Source organism: Rhinolophus sinicus, linkage group LG09 (assembly GCF_036562045.2).
Source record: "Rhinolophus sinicus isolate RSC01 linkage group LG09, ASM3656204v1, whole genome shotgun sequence".
NCBI lineage: Eukaryota > Metazoa > Chordata > Mammalia > Chiroptera > Rhinolophidae > Rhinolophus > Rhinolophus sinicus.
Window position 1 is genome coordinate 54,528,419 of NC_133758.1, and position 21,226 is coordinate 54,549,644.

The following is a 21,226-nucleotide window of genomic DNA, read 5'->3' on the forward strand; positions in this document are numbered from 1 at the left end:
AATGTACTTTTGGTCCTTGCTCAGATATTTAACATTTTAAAAACAATGAGTTATTTTTATAGGACATTTAAAAAGATAGCTTGTGAGATACTGAAACTACTGTGGAATTTACATCTCTTTTAATGGCCAAGAATTATAAATAACTTGTAATTTTATTTTATTACTATAGCACTTTGCAATTTACCTGATATTTTTCTTAGAGTAGATGATGTGGGGGAGGAACGAACTTTCCTCTACCCTCAAGGTTCTTCTGGCTGGTCTAATAATCAAATAGACGTGAGACGGATTAAGATTAGCAAGAGAAAATAACCAGATTTAATACATACATATGTATGGGAACCCTGCATATATGAGAATCACAGACCCCACATGCATGAGAGGTTCAGAGATAGAAAGGGAACATGGATAGGTAAAACATAGAGCTAGGGATGAGATAAGGTGCCTTGGGGCCTTCAAAAGATCAATGTAGGATAAGAAGAGCAGACCTTTAGTAAATAGAAGTTTGCCCTCTTGTGTAGATATGTCAAAAGAAGTTATCTCTGATGATCTGTTATGGACAAGGCCTCTAATTCAAATTCTTCTAGGTAATTGGGGTGAGGGGGCCAGAAGTTTCTCGTAAACCTGAGGCTAAAGTTGCCTTTAGCTCAAAACAATCTGCATACCACAGTGGCACATCTTGGGGTGACTTGTTCTGGACCCCACAGTGACTCGATTCATTATCAGAAATTTTAGTGATAAAGAACAATCTTGGTTTTTTTTTTTCCATTACCTTTTGTTTTCAACTTTATGAGTTGGCAGATCAACTCGTAAGGGTTAAACAAGGGTGTCATATTCACAGAGATATTACTTAATCTGGATAAGGGAGGCAAAGGAAATCAATATCTAGGTAATCAGGCATAGAAACAAACAAAAAAAAACACATTTAACCTAGAGTTTAGTAGAGTTCGTTTTCCTACTGCTTATCTCTTGCCTTTTAAAATGAGTCTAGAGAAGAGACTGATGTGGGGAGCATGCCTTCCTGAGGGGTGGTCTTTTTCTGTTTTTCTTCCTTCAGGGTTTTGAAACTTTGTACAAAGCACTTAAAATCTTTTCGTCCTGAATTTGATCACCATACGGTTACTTCTCATTCCATAGTTAATGACGAAATCTTTCAAGAAGAAAAATTTGAAGACCTTGTAGGTGGTTTTTTCTTTTTTTAATCTATTGAGTGATGGGGCTGCCGGTTAGCTCAGTTGGTTAGAGTGTGGTGCTGGTATCACCAAGGTTACTGGTTTGATCCCTGCATGGGCCAATTAGCTGCGCCCTCCTTAAAAAAAAAAAATATCTATTGAATGTTTGATACCTTTTCTTTTGGGAAAACTGCTTTCTTTCTCAACTATAAGTAAATGTGGTGAAAACAATGCAATGGTATCCTCAGTTCCCGTGTTGATCATTCTGAAGGACACACCCTTCCAAGGTGTTGTCTCTGTTGGATGTATGGCAGGGATTTAATCACAGTAGTGTCTTGCTGACTTGGTTGTAGAGCTGCTTGATGCCAGTTTTAAAAAATTCTCTGAATTAAATGTATGTTAATTTAATCATGGAAATATTTTTACTCATTTTTAGCTCTCGTGCTCATTCCCCCATGATAGCTGTAGGAAGTGATGACAGTAATCCAAGTGCAATGGCCAAGGTTCAGATTTTCGAATATAATGAGAACACCAGGTCAGTACTGTTTTGGTTTTAAAATTGTTCCAAATTGCATTTAATTTTTTAAAATGTTATTTCTTTATTCATTAACTGAATTATGCCTTAGTCATTACATATTTACTGATTTCCTATGATATGCCATGTTCTGTGATAGGCTATGATGATATAAAATTGAATGATATAGAGGACAAGGTAATTGCTTATCCAGCATGTACCATTTTGCAGTGAAAACAAACAAAAAAATTAAAAAATGGTGATTAATTTTATAATCTGGGAGAATCAGTATGTTAAGAGTTTACACCAGGGAGGAGGTGGCAATAAGTTCTACCAAAAGAAGACCTATAGGATGAGAAGAAGTTAGCCAGACAAAGAGGGTAAAACATTTCAGACAGAGAAAACTGCATGTGATAAGGTCCATGAACAAGAGAGAACCAATGTATATTTTTACTGTGGTTGGAATGTAATAGGCAAAAGGAAGTGTGAGAAATATGCAAGGCTTATATCTGCAAGATCTAGTGTTCAGTGTTTAGGTTTTTTTCCTAAGAGTAATATGAAGCCACTGACAAGTTTTTAAGTTGGGGAATAACAGGATCAAATGATACTTTAATTTTTCCATAGATGTGGAAGGAAGGGAACATGGAAGGGAACATGATTGGTTTCAGGGCTAGGATGCTGGTATAATAGTCCAGGTGGGAAATTATAATGGCTTTGGAATGGAGTAGTGGCAGTGGGGATTGAGAGAAGTAGACGATTTGAGAATATAAGAAGTAGTATCAGTAGGATCTGGTGATTTATTGAATATAGGAGGTGAAGAAGAAGGGGAGAGCTATCGAGATGATTTACAAGGGTGTGGCCAATGAATAATGTGTAATTTGTTGAGATAAGGAACTCTGGAAACGGCAAATTTGGGTAGAGTGTAGCAACATGTGAAGAAAAATTTAGTTTTGGTCATGTTGAGATAACTGTAATACCTCTGAGAGCCATAAGCATTGTGTCAGAAGTGTATTCTGAGTCTTATAGGAGAAAAGAGCACCCATCAGGTGACAGGGTAGGCTTCAAATGTGCTAGACAGAATTCTTAGGTTTAGTAGTCAGATATTGGGTGGGGCCAGAAGTAGAAGAGAAGAACTAGTATAATTCCCATGAGCTCTGCAATTCAGAATGTTACTACTTGGGTTTTTATACCTGCCGTGTACCTTCCTAGATTCTTGATTTTTTAGAGAAACTCTGTCTGTGGTGCTGTCCAGTAGAACTTGCTGTGATGATGGAAATGGTCCATATCTGCACATCTAATGCAGCGGCCATTAGCCATATGTGGCTATTGAAACTTAAATGTGGTTATTTGCAACTGAGAAACTGAATTTGTTTTTTATCAATTTAATTTTAAATAGGCACATGTGGCTAGTGGCTGTTGTTTTGGCCACCACACTTCTAGAATATAGAAACCTTCCTCTAGAATTCCTTTTAAGCCATCAAAGTTATGAACTACATTAATAGCACTTTTTTTTTTTTTTTTAATTGGGGAAGGGGAACAGGACTTTATTGAGGAACAGTGTGTACTTCCAGGACTTTTTTTCCAAGTCAAGTTGTTGTCCTTTCAATCTTTAGATGTGGAGGGTGACATTCAGCTTCAGGTTGTTGTCCTTTCAGTCTTAGTTGTGGAGGGCGCAGCTCAGCTCCAGGTCCAGTTGCTGTTGCTAGTTGCAGGGGGTGCAGCCCACCATCCCTTGCGGGATTCAAACTGACAACCTTCTGGTTGAGAGCCCACTGGCCCATGTGGGAATCGAACCGGCAGCCTTCGGAATTAGGAGCATGGAGCTCCAACCGCCTGAGCCACCGGGCCAGCCCTAATAGCACTTTTTAAAGAGTCTTCATGAAGAGCTAATTTTGTTAATTTTTTTCACCCTTCATTTCTTTCATTCATTCAGCTGAACAGAATGAATAATGAGCCATATATCTAAAACTTAAAAGATGGACCATTTCTAAAGCATCGGAAAATAAGTATTTCATCAATAAGATTTGAGTAAAGGGATAAAGAACTTGCATTTAGTTCTAAAAGAAAATACAGGGCAGGTAGAAAGTATCTAAATACTTTAAAAAATCCAGTGATAAAGGTAATCTGAGGTTGCGTGTGAGTCTCTTAGCTAGGAGAATAAATCCAGATTAGGAGCTGGATCCCTTATGTTATCTCATATAATAAGGGCCTGGCTACGGAGAAGTTCTGGGGTTAGTTAAGTGGCTCAGTTGCTCAGTGATGATGTCAAGGGCCTTAGTATTTTCCACTTTTTTTGCTGTCATCCTTAGTGTGTTGGTGACAGCTCCTTCTTAGGATCATAAGAGTTCCAGGTTTCACGTGCAGATACAAAGAAGGGCTTTTTTTTTACACGAATCTTTTTGTATTAGGAAGAGAAAAACTTTCGTAGAAACTTTCATTGGGTCCTGCTGGCAAGAATTGGGTCACTTAACCCATGCTTTAGCTGCAAGGGAGTCAGTATGCATCTGGCAATTTTCTGTGTCTGGAATAATGGGGAAGTGGCATTGGGTAGGTAACAGTGCGTGCGTGCGTGCGTGCCTGCGTGCGTGCGTGCGGTGTGGGGAGGGATTGACTTAGAAAGTTACTAGACCTTTTTGAGAATTGAGCTATTTTGGGGTTTTTTTAGTCTTATTCCTTGAAGTTTGAGTTGTTTGACGGTTCTTAGTAGATTGAACATGGTACATGGAGCATATGTGATAGTGTACTATGAAGCATTCAGTTACTGATACCTAATTGTTCTTTTTGTAAGAAGTACACAGGAAACACTTGTCAAATTAACCAGGATTGGATATTTTTATTTCTATTGGTGAATGAAAATACTAAAATAGACCTCGCCTTGATAATAATACAAGTGCCCTGCATTTATATAGGTTACAGTGCACTTTCACATGTATTATGAAATTGAATGCTAACAGCCATCTTATGAGTAGGACAGGTAGCTTTTATTAATACCATTTTACAAACGAAGAAAGTGAGACCAACAAAATAAAATGAGGTCAAATAGAGGAGTCAAGACCACATAGAAGAAACAAGGGTATAGATGAGATTGTTCAGGGTGATCATACAGGGTGAGAAGAGGTCAAGAAGGGACCCTTGATGCACATACTAGCTTGGAAATATTTCAGAAAGGAAGGCCATGAAGAGAATGCTGGGAACACCAGTATTTCAGAGGGTGGAAAGGTGAGATAGGTGTTTCAGAGGCTGGAAAGGTGAGATGGGGACAGACATCTCTCTAATGCCCCTCTCCAACAGACAGTGCTTCAGTACTGTCCATATAATCAGTTGAAGACATAGAAAATTTGATCTGCTATCTCCTTCAGTATCTTCCTATTCTCTATTTGCAGATCTAAAAATAGAATTGTAAGGATGAAATAGACATTGGTATCGCTTCCTTTATCACCATGTAAAAACTCAATTCCTGCTGTTATGAGCTTTACGTTTTTATTTACACTCAAATACTAACGAAATTCAATTAACATCTTTTCTTAAAAAAGATACTAATGGCTAATCGAGATCCCATTCCCATTTTTGTTCAAGTATCTTAAGCTAAACTTAAAGAAAAACACCTGGGAGATTATGTAAGTTTCCTAGGGCTGCAGTAATAAATCATCACTACAATGTGGTGGCTTAAAACAAATTTATTCTCACAGTTCTGGAGGCCACACATCTGAAATCAAGGTGTTGTCAGGACTTTGCATCTTCTGGTGGTGGCTCCAGGAGTTCTTAATGTGTGGCATCTAACTCCAGTGTCTGCCTCTGTCGTCATATAGCCTTCTCTATGTCGCTGTTTCTCTTCTCTGTCTTTTTTAAGAGCACTGAACTAAACCCAGGGTTTGTTCTTATCCTAAGATCCTTAATTATGTCTGCAAAGATCCTTTTTCCAAATTAGGTGACATTGACAGTTTTGGGTGTTAGGACTTAGACATACTACATACTGCAGAGGTAAACACTACTTCATTGTGAGCAATTTATAAAAAAATTGAGGCACCTCAACATGTGGATTTTTAAATTTTTTATTTCTGGAATTTTTAATGTAAATTGTTTTTTCGTTAGGAAATATGCAAAAGCTGAAACTCTCATGACAGTTACAGATGCTGTTCATGATATTGCGTTTGCTCCAAACCTGGGAAGGTCTTACCATATTCTAGCCATAGCAACCAAAGATGTGAGAATTTTTACATTAAAGCCTGTGAGGTAAGTTTTGAAACAGTTTCTAATTTGAAAGTGTTCTTAATTCTTGATTATTTTCATTTGTGGGGAAGACCATAGAGGCAACTGATCTTAAGAATGGGTTCTTTAGTGAATGTTTCATCTTTAAATACAGCAGGTGCCAAAAAAATGTATACACATTTTAAGAAAGGAAAACTATATTACAACTGTCATACTCAATACCTACTGATAACAAAAGATGAATACAAGTCACATTTGACTTCTGCAATTACAAGCGGTGCATCCAGAAACTTCTGATTACGGTGAACTACTGCTTGAGCAACGTTGACCAAAGTGTCCACTTGTATACATTTTTTTTGGCACTCCCGGTATATGACTTATTGGGGATGGGGAATTGAGTAAAGAGAGATTTGTATTTTCTTAATTGTGTTCTATTTAGGCTGATACTAACAATGAATTAGATCCTCTGAATATAATTGGTACTCTATAAATGTTTGAATGAATGAGAGATGGCATTCTAAGGGAAAATTAAACTAGTACTGAGATATTCTTGTGAATAACCTTTTTATCTTTAATTTTGGAATTACGAATTTGAGGTTTTTTTCCTTTCCTTTGTTCCTTCTTCTTCCCGTCTAGTCTTCCCTTCCTAATGCTTTTCTTTTAAAATGACTTATTATGTATTTTATTCCTCAACTTTGAGGGAATAAAGTCCTCTTTTGTTGTATCTTTCTTCTCTGAAACAGTCACTGATTATTTGTTATGTGGTAGAATCACCCCAGGTACTGGGGAGTCAAATGAATGTGACATGGCCCAATGAACCTAGTAGGGGGCGGGTAGAATGGATATGCACATTACTATAAAATATGGTAAGTAGGTGAGACCATTTATATATTTTTTGTTTAGGTAAGGGTGTGTGTGTGTGTGTGTGTGTGTATATGTATATGTATGTGTATGTGTAAACCTTTTCACAGAATTCCTCAGGAAAATTTTTTTAACAGGAAAGAACTTACTTCATCTGGTGGGCCAACAAAATTTGAAATCCATATAGTGGCTCAGTTTGATAATCATAATTCTCAGGTCTGGCGAGTGAGTTGGAATATAACAGGAACAGTGCTAGCATCTTCAGGCGATGATGGCTGTGTAAGATTGTGGAAAGGTAAGATTTCAATGAATCTGCTTTATATTGGCTGCTTTAGAATTATCACTTAGAAATGTAACCTAAATATTTTGGAAAAAAGAATCTTTCCACAGTTACTTTTAAATTATGTCTTATATTGTTCTTTTGAACCTTCATCACTCTACTTAGTTCATAACAGTTAATGACTAATTGAATTGTTGTTTGAAGTTTCTATGTTGAACAAAGCAGCTTTTAAAACTAATAGTTACTGTAACAGAATATGCAGTATCTCTAAGATGCTGTTTGCTCTATGTGTAACTTGTGTGACTGTTCTGCAAACTCAGAGTAGGACAAGAGTCATTTCATACTTGATTAAACAGTGGCTTAGCCAGCCAGCCCTTAATACGTAGGAGAAAATCTAGTATCTTCCCTACTTACCCTCTGCAGCTCTCCAAAAGTTCAAGAGTCTTAGAGCCACTGATTCTAAAAGTTTCTTAGAAATGCCAAGCTGAGAGAGAATTCTGGTCTGGTCAGCCGATACTGACTGTGGTTGCTGTAGTGTGGTTTGCACTTTTGCACAGAATATTTATCCACTGGGCAGAGGTGTCCTTGGCCTGTGCACCAGTCTAGTCGGTGGTGCACTGCTCTGGTCAGTGGTGTCCCACACTTAGGATCCAAAACTATAAGTAGTTCATTTACCCTGAGCAGTATTGTTTCCCAAAGTGCAGTTTGGCTGAGTCCCATGGTCAGTTTTAGGCTGGGGTAGAAGCAGCCCAGGCCTCCCTTTCTTCAGTGTAATTTGATATCAGGGGTTTTGCTGCCCTTTCCTGCTCTGGACTTTAGTGAAACCACCCATCTCCACCTAGCAGGCTCCCTAACTTGGGTTTGCTGGGCTCAGTGTCTCCAGTGACCAATTTTTCATTGAAAGAATTAGGCCATGTTGAATATGCCACTGAAACCCAAATGTTTTCTTACCTACCTCCATCTCTGAGGAAATTAGGTACCCACATGACAAAGAACACAGTTCCATTACCCTACATATACGTGTAATTAAAATTCATTATAATGAAGACAGAAATTTATTTTGATGTTATTGTGATAAAGTAGCAGCTTAGAGAATTGTCTCTTAATATTTATCTTGTAGGGAAGGGAAATGGGTTCGTAAAAGCTTTATATTTTTTAAATTAGTAATTCTTTTAAGACTTAAAAAATTGTTGAAATAAAGATATATTTATTTTATTTTAAAATGTCTTTAACATTTATTCTGAGAGAAATACAGCCTATAGGGCTCTTGTTTCTTTAATTGTAGATTAAGGACATAAACATAGATTTGTGTCCTTGAGAATAGGTATTAGTCATGTTAATGTATTTGACCATTTTCCTTTCAGCTAATTATATGGACAACTGGAAGTGTACTGGTATTTTGAAAGGTAATGGGAGCCCTGTCAATGGGAGTTCTCAACAGGGAAACTCAAATCCTTCTCTAGGTTCAAATATCCCAAATCTTCAAAATTCATTAAATGGATCTTCTGGCAGGTAGGGTGATTTATGGGAAAACTAGAAATTATCTTATTTTTAAGTCATTCTGGTAGCCATACTTAAGGTGTGTTATTTCATGGATTTTAAGATTGAATGAAAAAATTCACCCATAATTAGGACACTAGAAAAACGTTTTCAATTCACATTCACTTTGTTAGCTCTGTATTTGGCTTACTTAGTCATAATATTTACACATAGGTTGTGAGGCCATTAACCAATCTAAATTACATTCTGAAATTTAGTCGTCTATCAGAAATATTTATAATTTTAAGATTTTAGTTTGTTTTTGACGTGGGAGCTGAAGAGGAAATAAAAGCTAATACTGAGGATTTTAGTCCTAGATTATTAATGTGTTAGGGCTGACAGCGTAGCCTTTGAATCAGGTCAAACTGAAATTTTAAGTAAAAATAATTAAGGCTTTGTAGAAGAGAGTAAGTTAAATTGGTTTTCTTTTTTGGTTTAAAACTTTAATGGCGATTATAACATGGTAAATTCTGAGTTCTTGATTTTCAGAATTTTAAAAATATTTTAGATTCTTATTTATTTTAATAAAGAATGTTTGATGTGATCTAAAGAGTCATGCTTTTGTTTGCATATTCAAATTTCATATGTGAATTTGTAAGATAAAATCATATTAATACTCCTTTGTGAAGAATTTGGAGTGTGATTCAGGAAACTTCAAAGCACAGCCTTAATAGACTGTCCTGTAGTTATTCTGTTGTTGTCTTAAATAGAGAATTGTATTTAAAATTTTCTCAACTCTTTTTATATTTGTTATATTGTTATAAAGAAGACCTGCTATTTGATTTTGAGGTTTAAGTATTTGCATGAAAACAATTTCAAGTTACCATAGACGATATCAGATTATAAAGATGATTCCATGACACAAAGGATACTAGTGTTAATTTAAAAAAAACAAAAAAAAAACACAACACAATAAAAACCTGGTTTTTGGTTGCCTGTACTGCATATTTTCTTTTGTAAAGATCTTTGAAGTTTTGACATATTTTCTTACTGTGCCAGTAACCATGTGTGTTAGATCTGTGATGCATTTTCCCTTCTCCATTTGTATTATGTCCTTTAACAGAAAGCACAGCTGAGTACCAGCTAACTGGAGTAACTTTGCTGTTTTGCTGCTTGTTGCATGCACACAGGAATGGAAAGCGAGCTCCTTTTCCCCTTCCCCAGCGCCATTTGACCTCTCCCAAGACACACCAGCAGCCTGCTTACTACTGGCAATCCAAAAGGCCTTTAAAAATAGTTGTATATCATTTTTTTTTGTACTAGCCAGTCGACTGATACTATTTGAAACTTTTGAAAATGGAGAGGCTTTTTGTTGCGACATTGTCACCAAAACAATTTTTTGAAATTGTTAGTTCCTGAAACTAACATGGGTTTTAAAATTAAAAGGATTGTTAACATCCTTGTAAGTAGTTGGGAGGAGGGAAAATTCCACTTTATTTTATTTGGAGAATATAGGCTTATTTCTTTTGTTTTCTAAAACAGTAAGCTAAAATGAGGAATTTCTATCATTTTTATTTGAAGATTAAATATTTTTCATAAAGATTGTTTTGAGTGCTAATTTGTTTACTTTGTAGAATTGGTTTATACATGGTTATTCAGTACAATTCTGTCATTTCTTTGTAATATTTTAAAAATATTCGTAAAGGAGTGAGTTAAGTAGTAGTAAAATCAAAGTAAATTGTACAGTTTGTAGTCAAATTAAACATTTGGTATTGCTTCATTTATAATTTGGTAGTAAAATGAAAATACCTTTGTAAACTTTCAATTTATATTCACTAAAGAGATTAACGTTTCTAAAATGTGCTCGTATATTTTTATGGTGTGATTCTATGGCTAAAGATTTCCTTCAAGTCAAAATTTGGAAATACACTATAAGAGAAGCAGTTAAAATTTTACTGAAATTGTGCATGCACATTAACTTCCACGTTCATGTCCCAGGATTTTAATTTAGTTGGCTGCTTCATTTAGTTTATATCCTATAGAACTCTGACCTTGATGACAAAGCTATAAATCTTTGTTCGCTAGAATGTGCAAGTATTACGGGTAAGTTATAAAATGGAAGAATAACAATAGGACATATTCTTTGAGCCCTTTTATTAGGTTGGTGCAAAAGTCATTGCGGTTTAAAAGATTAAAAATAATGCAAAAACTGCAATTACTTTTGCTCCAACCTGATAGTTATCAAAATTTGGTACTATTCTAAGGTTTTTGCAGAAAAACAGCTAAGAATATTCAAAGATTGTATTCTTCAAAAGTATGTTGCAATAGCTGACCATACTATGTGAAAATATATTTGAATTGGTTCTCAGTAATATCTTTGTACTAAAAAAATGTGTGCCTGCTGCTACTACAAATGAAACATTGCTTGAAATAAAGAAAAAGCTTACTAGATTTGTAAATTTATGGGATAGCATCAGATGTTTCTGAGAGGTTAGAAAATGTTTTAAATTACAAAATTAATGTCTTTTGTAACATTCATACTGATAATTTAAAAAATATTTTAAGTTTAACAGATTGTATTTTTTCTTTCAAGTTTCTATACTTGCTTAAACAGGCTTGATTTGAATAAGGGCCTTGATTTTTGCTATTATGTTCTGTTAGTTTTGGCATGAATATACTAAAGCTCCCCCCCACCCCCAGCATGTGTTTCCTCCTCTTTGGTTCTCTTTGTATTTACTACTTTTCTCTTTTTCTTCTGTTTTTTTTTTTTTTTTTTTTTTTTTTAAATGTTTTTGTTTTGTTTTGGTGTTTTGTTCCTGTCTCACTGTTTTAGGTATTTCTTTCCCCCTCTGGATTCCCCACGGGCTGGATCGAGATGGTCCAGTTATACCCAGCTCCTTCCTTCTCCTCCTCCTCCTCTTCCTCCTCCTCTGGTAGAGCACTCTTGCGATGCTGACACTGCCAACCTCCAGTATCCTCACCCTCGCAGACGATCTCTCTCTCGGCCTCTTAATCCCTTACCTGAGAATGAAGGGGTTTAAAACACTGACTTAACACTTAAAGGCCTTATTCGAGTGCTTGTAGATGCTTTCATTCCTGGCTGCTCTTTGTTTTTCTTCATTTTCTTTCAGAAGGTTTTTCTAATTTAGGGTCTGTCTTGCATGTATTACAACCAGAACACAGTGTTTGAAACCTAAGTGTGTTTGTGCTTCTGCATCAAAGGAACATTTTCTTCATTAGTTTATAACCATTGATGAAATGAGATATGTGCAAGTAACAGTTCTGTGAGAGTTACACCCAATAGCTGACTTCGAAGTGCCTATTTTATAAATTTTACTTTGAACTGTTACCATGGTGTTAAGTTTCTTACGGTTTGTCATACTGGTTAATGTGAGAGCATATCATTATAAAGTTACTCTGCCTTTGAGACATATTAAGAAGTGTTTTTAATTTTACAGGCTAATGTTGAAACTGACTAGTTTGTAAAATAAATCATTCCTGTGTATAAAGCAGTAAAACATAATATGGACTGTTTGGTCTTTTTTTTTTAAAAGGAAATTGTTTTCACTACTTGGAATTACTGTTTAAAGCTTTTGTGATTATTCTTCAAGTAGATTATTTAATAAAATACATTTTAAAAGATGAATCTGTTGCTTTATAAAAGTAGAATGTATTCTGTTTGATGGTTGGAAAATCTTATATCTCCTTAAAATACCGTGTTGCTAAAAATAAAATGCAGACAATCAAAAATTAGAGGATGGGCATGACCTTTATTTAAAAGGTAGTCAGTATGTAGACTGACATGTAGAACCGACAGATGTTGACTTTCAGTCTAATTAGACATTATTTTCTAAAATGAAACATTTAAAATTTGAAAACAATATACTTGATGGTAATTATGGTAAAATAATTAAAACTATGGGACTAGTAATGTTCTTTTTGGTTGTTTTCTCAGGAAGTGTCAAGGATTTAACTTCTATCAGGGCTAGAGAAGGATGCAATTTGACCAGCATTTCATATGTATCTAGCAGTTAATCACACAGATAATTGTTATGACCATATATTATAATAATTTATAATTTAATTTTCAAAGACACATAGAGCTTCTTAACATGCAAAGGATAAACAGCTGGTAAGACACAATAATTTTAAGGTACATTATGGTTTGTTGTAGCTAATCATTAAATGTTTTGTCTATAAAGTTGGCGTTTTAGCTTTCCAATATAAGAAAAAGAATCCTTTCCAAATAATTCTCAAACTTCCTTCTGTTAAAGTACTTGTTTTAGGAATCTAACTTAAGGCTGAATCTAGCTCAGAATTAAGAATTCACATCTTTGAGATTTCAGTTGTAGAGGTCCTGGGGTTAGAATGGGATAATGAATTGAGACAGATTCTCACTCCAATTTAGTGAATATTGAGCATCTTCTGTGTGCAAGATACTGTGCTAAACAGTGGGATATATATATAAAAAATACAAAGATAGTCTGCACACAAACTCATTCTAATGAGAGATGGTATCTATAGAATTTACAAAAGGTGATGAGGTTTCGGCTTCATAATAAAGGTTTGAAACAGTATAGTAGGCATAAAAGAAAGTGATTTGTTGAGTTGGCAGGATTTGGAAGGGATGTGGAATTTCAACAGATGGAATCATTGAAACGGAGTAGAAGTTCCAGGGTGATGATGGCCTAGAGGTGAAAGGATAAGGGTGTGTTAAGGCAACAGAATGAAGGATTGGCCTGATGAAAGAGTAAGGTTCATTTGGGGAGCTACATAGTGGGAGATTATTCTCGAATCATACCTTGTGGTCTCATTGTAGAAGTCTTTGGATATTCGCAGCTGAAGTATTCCCCCTTACAGCAGTTGGTAAAGGGGAAATCTGAGAGATGTTTGCCTTTTCATAACTGGGTAGGCAGCACTTCTAATCCCCTGGAAAGCACTCTTGTCCAGGGGCTTTTGCAAGCTTTACTCAATGTCTAAGGAGATTGGGCATTTCCTGGGAGTTCTCTTCCTCCTCTTAAGTTGGCAAGTAAGGTAAGATAATAGTTAATATTTGTTGAGTACTCCATGTGCTAGTGCTCTTCTAGATAAGTTATGTCTTATGTAAGTTAACTGACTTAATCCTGATGTCAAACCTGAGGCAAGTGCTTGAATTATCCCCATTTTACAGATTAGGAAACTGGCTGGTTAAAGCCATTTGCCCAAGGCTGCACAGCTAGGAAGTGAGAACCAGGATTGAGATCTAGGCAGTCTGGCACCAGAGTCTAGGCTTTCCTGCCTGCAGATACTTTGGATTGTAGATCCCTGTCACTAGAGTCCTACAACGTTGCTGGGTGTTGTGGGGAGAGCTTTGGCCACTTGACTTTTATAGAGGAAGGAGATTTATTGAGTTGGGTACAAGGGATACAGTGTGAATGATAGTCTGGAACATACAGACACATATCAGCAGTTAACCTCTTATGTATGGCCATGGTGTATAGAGTTAAAACACCCTGTGAAACAAGGGTTGCTCATTATACTCAGATAGCATCCTTTCAGCTCTAGAGCTAAATATTTGCTTCATTTTTCAGGATTCAAAAATCTTGAGATATTCACTTAATAACTTTGTTCATTGAGTATGGACAAAGGTAGAAAAGGGGTAATTACACTTTGGAAATACCAAGGCTGGAATGTTTCAAGAAGAGATGTTAAGAGAACTGGGGAAACATGACTCAGTTTGACAGGAAGCCAGACCTGATAAAACAAGTGTTTAATTAATGCTTAGGACCAAGCTGATAATATGAAATGAGTGACAAGTTGTGCAAGTGGAGGCAATTAAGGTAGGAGAGACAATGGTCTTCAGGTGATAAAACAATCAAGGAAGGGTGTTGTTTGTTTTTTGGATGGAAAGATGCAGCATTTCCAAAGGCAGAGAGGGACCAGTGGAGAGTGTATCCAGGAATGATAGTTGAGCAATATTTTAAGAGGATACAGGAAGCAAAGGGATCAATTAACATTTCTTTCCGCACCAGGCTAAAATTAGGATTAGGACTGTCAGACTCAACTGTTTTTTTCCTTTTCTCCCAAGTGCACCATGCATTTTAAACAGTAAATAACTTGAATGAAATTAAGGAGTTAGCTTTGGAGATTCATTTTCCCTTTGAGACTATGGAAGAAATTTTGAGATAAAGGAAAGTGAAGTGTGAAATTAAATTACCTGTATAGTTTCAGTAAAGTAGGAGTTAAGGTCTTGAGCTGAGCAGATGTCCGTGAAGAGATTTGTGGCCTGAGGACAGGAAAACGTACAAAATTTCATTAAGGGTGAGTTACGACTCATCACCTCACCCCTTTCCACACCAGACCAAAGCTTAATTCATCACGAAGAGGCGATCAGGTGTAGCGAACTATCATGAAGCTTTGGATCCCAAGGAATGATTTCCTAATTGGCGCTTATTAGCAGTACATATACATACATAAGGGATATAGCACATTTCAGCATCTACCAAACGGTGATAGAGAAGATTGGCGTTTGCTCATGTAAGGACAAAAAAATGGCAACAATACCGAACTCGGGATTTGTTCACCGGAAATATTTGTGTATAAGGTGAGTGACAGTGCTTTGGGGTCCTAAACTCAACAAGGTGTGCGTTATTTTCAAGTTGGCCAAAGCTTTCAATGCGGCGCCTTCGGTTCAGCTACAGCGAGAAAGCTTTCCACCAGGTCTCAGGCAGTGCTGACCCCCTCCTTCGGAACTGTCGATCGCTGTTTCCTCCCTTCAAATCTAGGGCGCGCTGTCCTCGCCCAATCATTGCGCTCCTGCCCGCCCTTTCCCTCTGTGCTGTCCAATCCAAAGCCGTCCCTGAGTCTCAGACCCTCGGCTCTTGCCGTAAACAGACGTAAACCCGAGGGGCGTGCGGTACGGTTGGTTCCGGCCGCTGCTGGTGCAGAGGGTACGCGCACGCGCTGGGACGCCCCCTCCTCGGACCTTCCGCCGGGATCTTGGCCCTGGATGCTGGGGTCGCGGGCTCGGTGAGGGTGGTCATCTTGTGTCCAGACGTGCGGTTCGGCGGGAGGCAGAAGAATCCATTTGTGGTTGGCGTTTAAATTGCTGGGCCGGTGGGGCAGTGACGGTTGGATAGAGGTGGGGCGCAGGCTCCGGGCAGGGGTCTGCGGGGAGCGAGCCGGGGTCGGGTCATAACGCTCGGTGCAGCCGTTCGCACCGATCTGGCCCCCACGCTGAATTCCGCTCAGTGAGGTTAATTGGACGCCTCTGTGTCTGATGCTCTCAGCCAAGCATGAGAAATCAGCTCTGAAAGAAACGGGTTTTGATTTTAGAGGGTCACATCCTTGTGTCTCCCTTTCACATAGTGACTTCCCAGCTCTTGAGGAACGAACCTGCTCTGCGCTTTGCTCTGGAGTTTCTAGTTGCAAAGTGCTCCGTTGATCTGCGGTATTGGCTTCATAATGTGTGGTGATGGACGATTCTGTTTCTGTTTTTTGTCTGAAACTCTGACCCAGAAAATCACATTGTTAACTAAATGCCGAGAGGTCTGCCAGTGTCACCTATAATTCACTTTAGTTTTGGTTTCTACTAGGCGGCATTCACATTTCCTCCCAATTTCTTTCCTACATTTCTTGTATCTGATTTCTTTTATGAAAAAAAAAAATAGTGAAATATGACAATGTTTAACGTCACTCTACTTTTGCTTTCTCTTAATTTCACTTTGTTTAGTAAAACATGAGATCCCTTTCGAGTCAGCCTTTGGGAGGACAGCTGTTTTTATGAGAATATTTCCATTTGCTGTTACCATTTTGAGGTTATTCAACTGGAGTTTTTACTGCTCCAAGATCAACTTTTTCTCCAAATTTCAGTTTTGTGGGCAAAGTTTGCAGTAAGCTTTAAAAGGTAATATACTAAATATCTACCTAATTATAAAATATGTCTTAAAATGCTAGGCGTGAAATGATGAATATTAGGAATGTTTGACTGTATTTTTTCCATGGCATATACTTTTAAATGTGTTTAATTGTAAACGTAGATCTCCAATTAATGACTACAGTAAATGTTATTTTACATACTCAGAAATGCAATTAAAGCAATTAAATATTAGTAAAATCAAATGCCATATTTTGAGGTTACTGCTTTTAGGAAATAGCAAGAGAAATCCCCAAGATGGCTACTTAGTTCAAATACAGAGGGTGCCAAAAAAATGTATACACATTTTAAGAAAGGAAAACTATTAAAATTGTAATACTCAATATATACCAATAACAAAAGATGAATACAAGTCATGTTTGACTCCTGCAATTACAAGAGGTGCTCAAAAGTGGTTACCATCAGCATCCAGACACTTCTCATTATGGCGAATTACTCCTTGAGCAACGTTGACCAACATATCCACTTGTACACATTGTTTTGGAACCCCCGGTATAGTGGAAGGAAAGATAACATTTTCTTCACTTTAGGTAATGAAAGAGGGGTGGGTAATGCAATACAGAGGGAAGTTAGGGACTATTTTCCCTTCTAGGAAAGCTTTAGGAATGTGGTATGTCTGGATGGTGTAGAGCAAGTTAATCCTTTCTGGAAATGAGAGACTAGGTATTAGATTACATTTTGTGGAATCTTCTACTGCATTATGTTACTACCTTTGCGCCGAAAGCAAAGCTCTATCCAAGCACTTAGCACTGTATATTAAAATTGATAGGGATTGTCAGCAACCTGAGGGGAGCTGCCTTATATAGTTTTGCATTCCTAGTGCTCAGTAGAGTGTTTCATGATTCATGTTTGATAATGCTTGTTGCATGAATGATCTTTGCTTAATATCTAAATTTTCTTAGATTTGACTTCTCTTAAATAGGAATAACCCTTAAAGAGTTTAGTATATGTTTTAATGTGGTTTATATATCTGTAAATGAAATAACTTAGTAATTACAGGACTTGACACGTAGAAGCTAGTTGGAAGACTTGATGCAATAGTTTAGATTAAAAAGTGATGGGTGGCAGGTAGTGGGAATATAGAAGTGGGTCTCAGGTTGAGAGATATATTTGGAGTTAGAAGCATTAGAATTTGGTAACTAATTGAGAGAGCAAAAGTGATCAGATGGTCCCATGAGTCTGGCTTGTATAGCAAGTAGGGTTTCCAGGTGCGAATTCCTGCCAGTTCTCAGGAATTCTTTTTCGCTTTCCTGTTCCCGAATCCCGAGAGATAAGCTGTTTTCTGTTCTCCACGATGAATCGTTTCCACAAAGTGGCGCCTGATGCTACCAACCACCTGGGTTCAAGGAGCCGATTTTCCCGATTGCCCGACCAACTTTTCTTGGGATTTGGAAACGGAAAAGTGAAAAAAATTCCCGAGAACAGGTGGGAATTTAGGAAAAATGTCTGAGATACATTGTGAGTAGGACGTTTATTTCCCATTGTGGGTTTTAATGGGTTCAAGGAGCTGATTTCCCCAATTTCCCGACCAACTTTTCTCAGGATTCAGGAACAGGAAAGCAAAAAAAAATTCCTGAGAACAGGTGGGAATACCTGCCTGGAAACCGTAGTAGCAAGAGACTATGGATAACATTGATCAAAACTAAAGCTAACACGAAGAGGGGGTGGGAAGGGTAATGAATTTGGTTTTATGTTTGTTGGCTTTGCATTGTTTGGGACACAGTCAGGGGTAAGGCATCTGTCAAAGAGCCATTTTGAAATATGAGTGTAGATTTTAGGATTGAGGTTTGAGCTGAAGATGATTTAAAGATGAGTGAGATGGCATTAGTACAGAAGAAAGAATAATACAATCTGGGCCAGACTTGCCTGGGTGTGAATCCTCTGCTCCACTTGCACTGTGTGGCCTGGAAAAGTCTCTTAATTCCGTTTCTTAGTCTCAGTTCCTTCAATAGTAGGGATAATGGCTACTTTGAAAGTTTGGTGTAGGGATTAGAGAAATCTATATACCAGGTCTGACAATTAAGTTCATGAACTTGTTGCAATGATGTTGCTAACCTTTTTTGATCGCAGAGGGATTATTCATTATGAATTTGTACCAGCTGGGCAAACAGTCAACCAAGTTGACTATTTGGAAGTGCTGAAAAGGCTGCATGAAAAAGTTAGACGACCTGAACTTTTCGCCGACAATTCATGGCTCTTGCATCACGACAATGCACCAGCTCACAGGGCACTGTCTGTGGGGGAGTTTTTAGCCAGTAAACTGATAACTGTATTGGAACACCCTCCCTACTCGCCTGATCTGGCCCCCAGTGACTTTTTTCTTTACCTGAAGATAAAGGAAATATTGAAAGGAAGACATTTTGATGACACTCAGGACATCAAGGGTAATACAATGACAGCTCTGATGGCCATTCCAGAAAAAGTTCCAAAATTGCTTTGAAGGGTGGACTAGGTGCTAGTGTTGGTGCATAGCTTCCCAAGGGGAGTACTTCAAAGGTCACCATAGTGATATTCAGCAATGAGGTATGTAGCACTTTTTCTAGGATGAATTAATGAACTTAATTGTCTGACATCATAGACTACTTAACACATTACTTGATAATAGACACTATATGTCAGCTAGATAGCTAGGGAGTATAGATTCTTTCAATTCATTTTTTCCAACTCATGTTCCTAGCAGATACAGGTACTGAGAATATATGGGTAAACAAGATAGACTATGGGAGGAAGAGTGGAGGTGTAGAGACAGTTAGAAGGCTATTACAGTGAGTATCCAGGCAAGAGATGGTGGTGGCCTGACCAAGGTTGTAGCAGTGAAAGTACTGTGTTTTCCCCAAAATAAGACTGGGTCTTACATTAATTTTTGCTCCAAAAGACGCATTAGGGCTAATGTTCAGGGGGATGCGGTCCTGAAAAATCATGCTGGGGCTTATTTTCTGGTTAGGTCTTATTTTTGGAGAAACATGGTAGTGAGAAATCGCAGGTTCTGGTTCTATTATGGTATAGCCATTGGAATTTGCTTAGGGATTACATATATGGTGTGTGTGTGTGTGTGTGTGTGTGTGTGTGTGTGTGAGAGAGAGAGAGAGAGTACTCAGGAATAATTGAGGTTTCTGGTCTGAGCAACTAGAGAATGGAATTGTCATTTTCTCTGTGGGGAAGATTGAAGAGCAGGCTTTTCTTGAGGGGACTGGAATGAAATGGAGTCAAGATTCAGGTTTAGGTGCCTGTTATATGTGTAAGTGAAGTGTCAAGTAGGTAGTTGAATATCTGAGGTTCAGGGGAAAGGCCCAGGCTGGAGATATAATTTCATATAGTATTTTAGAACTTTGAAACTGAGGGCCATCACCCGAGAAGGTGGGTAGATGGAAAAGATCCAGGAGCAAGCCCTGAGGGCTGCACTGTGTGGGGGTCTAGGAGGTAAGGAGGAACCAGCCAAGAAGAAGGAAAAGAAGCAGCTGCTGAAGTTGGAGAACCTAGACAGTTGTGTCTTGAAACTAAGTGAAGAAAGTGTTTCTACAAGGAAGGAGTATGAATCCCATACTGTTAGGTTGAAGATGAGGAGGACTGACAGTTGCACATGGGATTATGGAGTTTGGCAATGGAGATCAGTGGTGATGTTGACAAGCATTTTGGTGGGGTGGTAGGACGGAAGCCACCTTACAGTGAGTTTAGGAAATGACAGGAGTGGAACTAGATGGCCAATAGTGGTTCCTTTTGGAGGAGTATGTTGTGAAGGGAGTGCAGATAGATGTGGTAGCAGCGCAGGGGATAATGGTATGAGAGGAAGACTTTTTAAAAAGATGTGAGAGCTAACTGCATGCTGGTGTAATTGAATGCACAGGGAGAAGATCTGACTGTTTAAGAGGATGGCCAACTGCTAGTGATCGTCATTGCACTGGTTAGAGGGGTTGGAATTTAGTGCAAAGTGGGGAGGTGGGTTTCTGAAAGGAGCATGGATACCTCATCCGTAATCAAATAAGTGTTATAGCTCTATAATGGTCTTAAAACTTGTTCTGCTTTGTAGAGTAATTACATTAGTCCATACTCTTGAAAATCTGTCCTTCAATGCATGTGTCGGTGACCTCGCCCAGTCTGTCATTGTCGTCATCTTACCAATTGTGGTATCTCTTTGAATATCCTTCCAGGCTTAAGCCCTCTCCCTTCCTCTAGTATAAGTTGGTGGGATCAGTCCTTTTCTGGGCTGCAGAATACAGTCCAGACTTTCTGATACACCACTTAAGGCTTTTAGGATCTGGCTCCATGGTTTGATACACTGTTACTTTATACAACCATTACCAAAATAAACCAATTCACTTGCTATTCCCACCACACACTTAGTACTTAAAGTGGATTTTGGAGTCAGGCCTGGGTTCAAATCTTACTAATTGTACAATCTTGGGTAAATTTAACTAAATTAGCCTCTGAGTGTGTTTCTTCACTTGTAAAATGGGGATCCATGAGTTAAGATAGTAGGTATGCAATATTAATTTTCTTTCACCTTTGCTCATGTTTATTTGTCATCTTTAAAAGCCCCCTCATTTTCAAGATATAGGGGCAATATCCTCTCACTTATTGAGCCTTTCCTGATAATGGTTTTCTTTATTGAATTACACACAGCCTTTACATGATAAGCACTCTTGAAATATTTTTGAGATGAATAACGTCTCCTGAGTACTGTGATCAGGGTCAAATTGAACTAATGGCGAATGTGGGCTGGACGTTCTCTATCAATAGTACAGATTCTTTGCCATTGTTTTCCAGACTTAGTCCTTTGTGAACCACTTTTATCATTTTTG

The 21,226-nt window shown here is 37.8% G+C and overlaps 2 protein-coding genes across 10 annotated transcripts in view; both read left to right on the forward strand.

The window, feature by feature from the left end:
* SEH1L (SEH1 like nucleoporin) overlaps nucleotides 1–12,158 on the forward strand; it is a 37,528-nt gene extending 25,370 nt beyond the window's left edge. The window contains exons 5-9 of one of the 3 annotated variants that reach the window (XM_019718227.2): nucleotides 1,606–1,704; nucleotides 5,776–5,916; nucleotides 6,891–7,048; nucleotides 8,398–8,545; nucleotides 9,636–12,158. In XM_019718227.2, coding sequence (XP_019573786.2) covers nucleotides 1,606–1,704; nucleotides 5,776–5,916; nucleotides 6,891–7,048; nucleotides 8,398–8,545; nucleotides 9,636–9,648 — 559 coding nt within the window. In that variant the 3' untranslated portion in view covers nucleotides 9,649–12,158. The remainder of the gene's footprint in view (nucleotides 1–1,605; nucleotides 1,705–5,775; nucleotides 5,917–6,890; nucleotides 7,049–8,397; nucleotides 8,546–9,635) is intronic. The other 2 variants (XM_019718226.2, XM_074340415.1) reach the window with 2 other exon arrangements.
* A 3,223-nt stretch (nucleotides 12,159–15,381) lies between these two features.
* CEP192 (centrosomal protein 192) overlaps nucleotides 15,382–21,226 on the forward strand; it is a 165,200-nt gene continuing 159,355 nt past the window's right edge. For 5 of the 7 annotated variants that reach the window (XM_074340406.1, XM_074340407.1, XM_074340411.1 and 2 more), the window contains exon 1: nucleotides 15,407–15,520. In XM_074340406.1, the coding sequence (XP_074196507.1) occupies nucleotides 15,501–15,520 (20 nt within the window). In that variant the 5' untranslated portion in view covers nucleotides 15,407–15,500. Of the gene's footprint in view, nucleotides 15,584–16,223; nucleotides 16,398–21,226 lie in introns of all 7 variants that reach the window. The other 2 variants (XM_074340409.1, XM_074340410.1) reach the window with 2 other exon arrangements.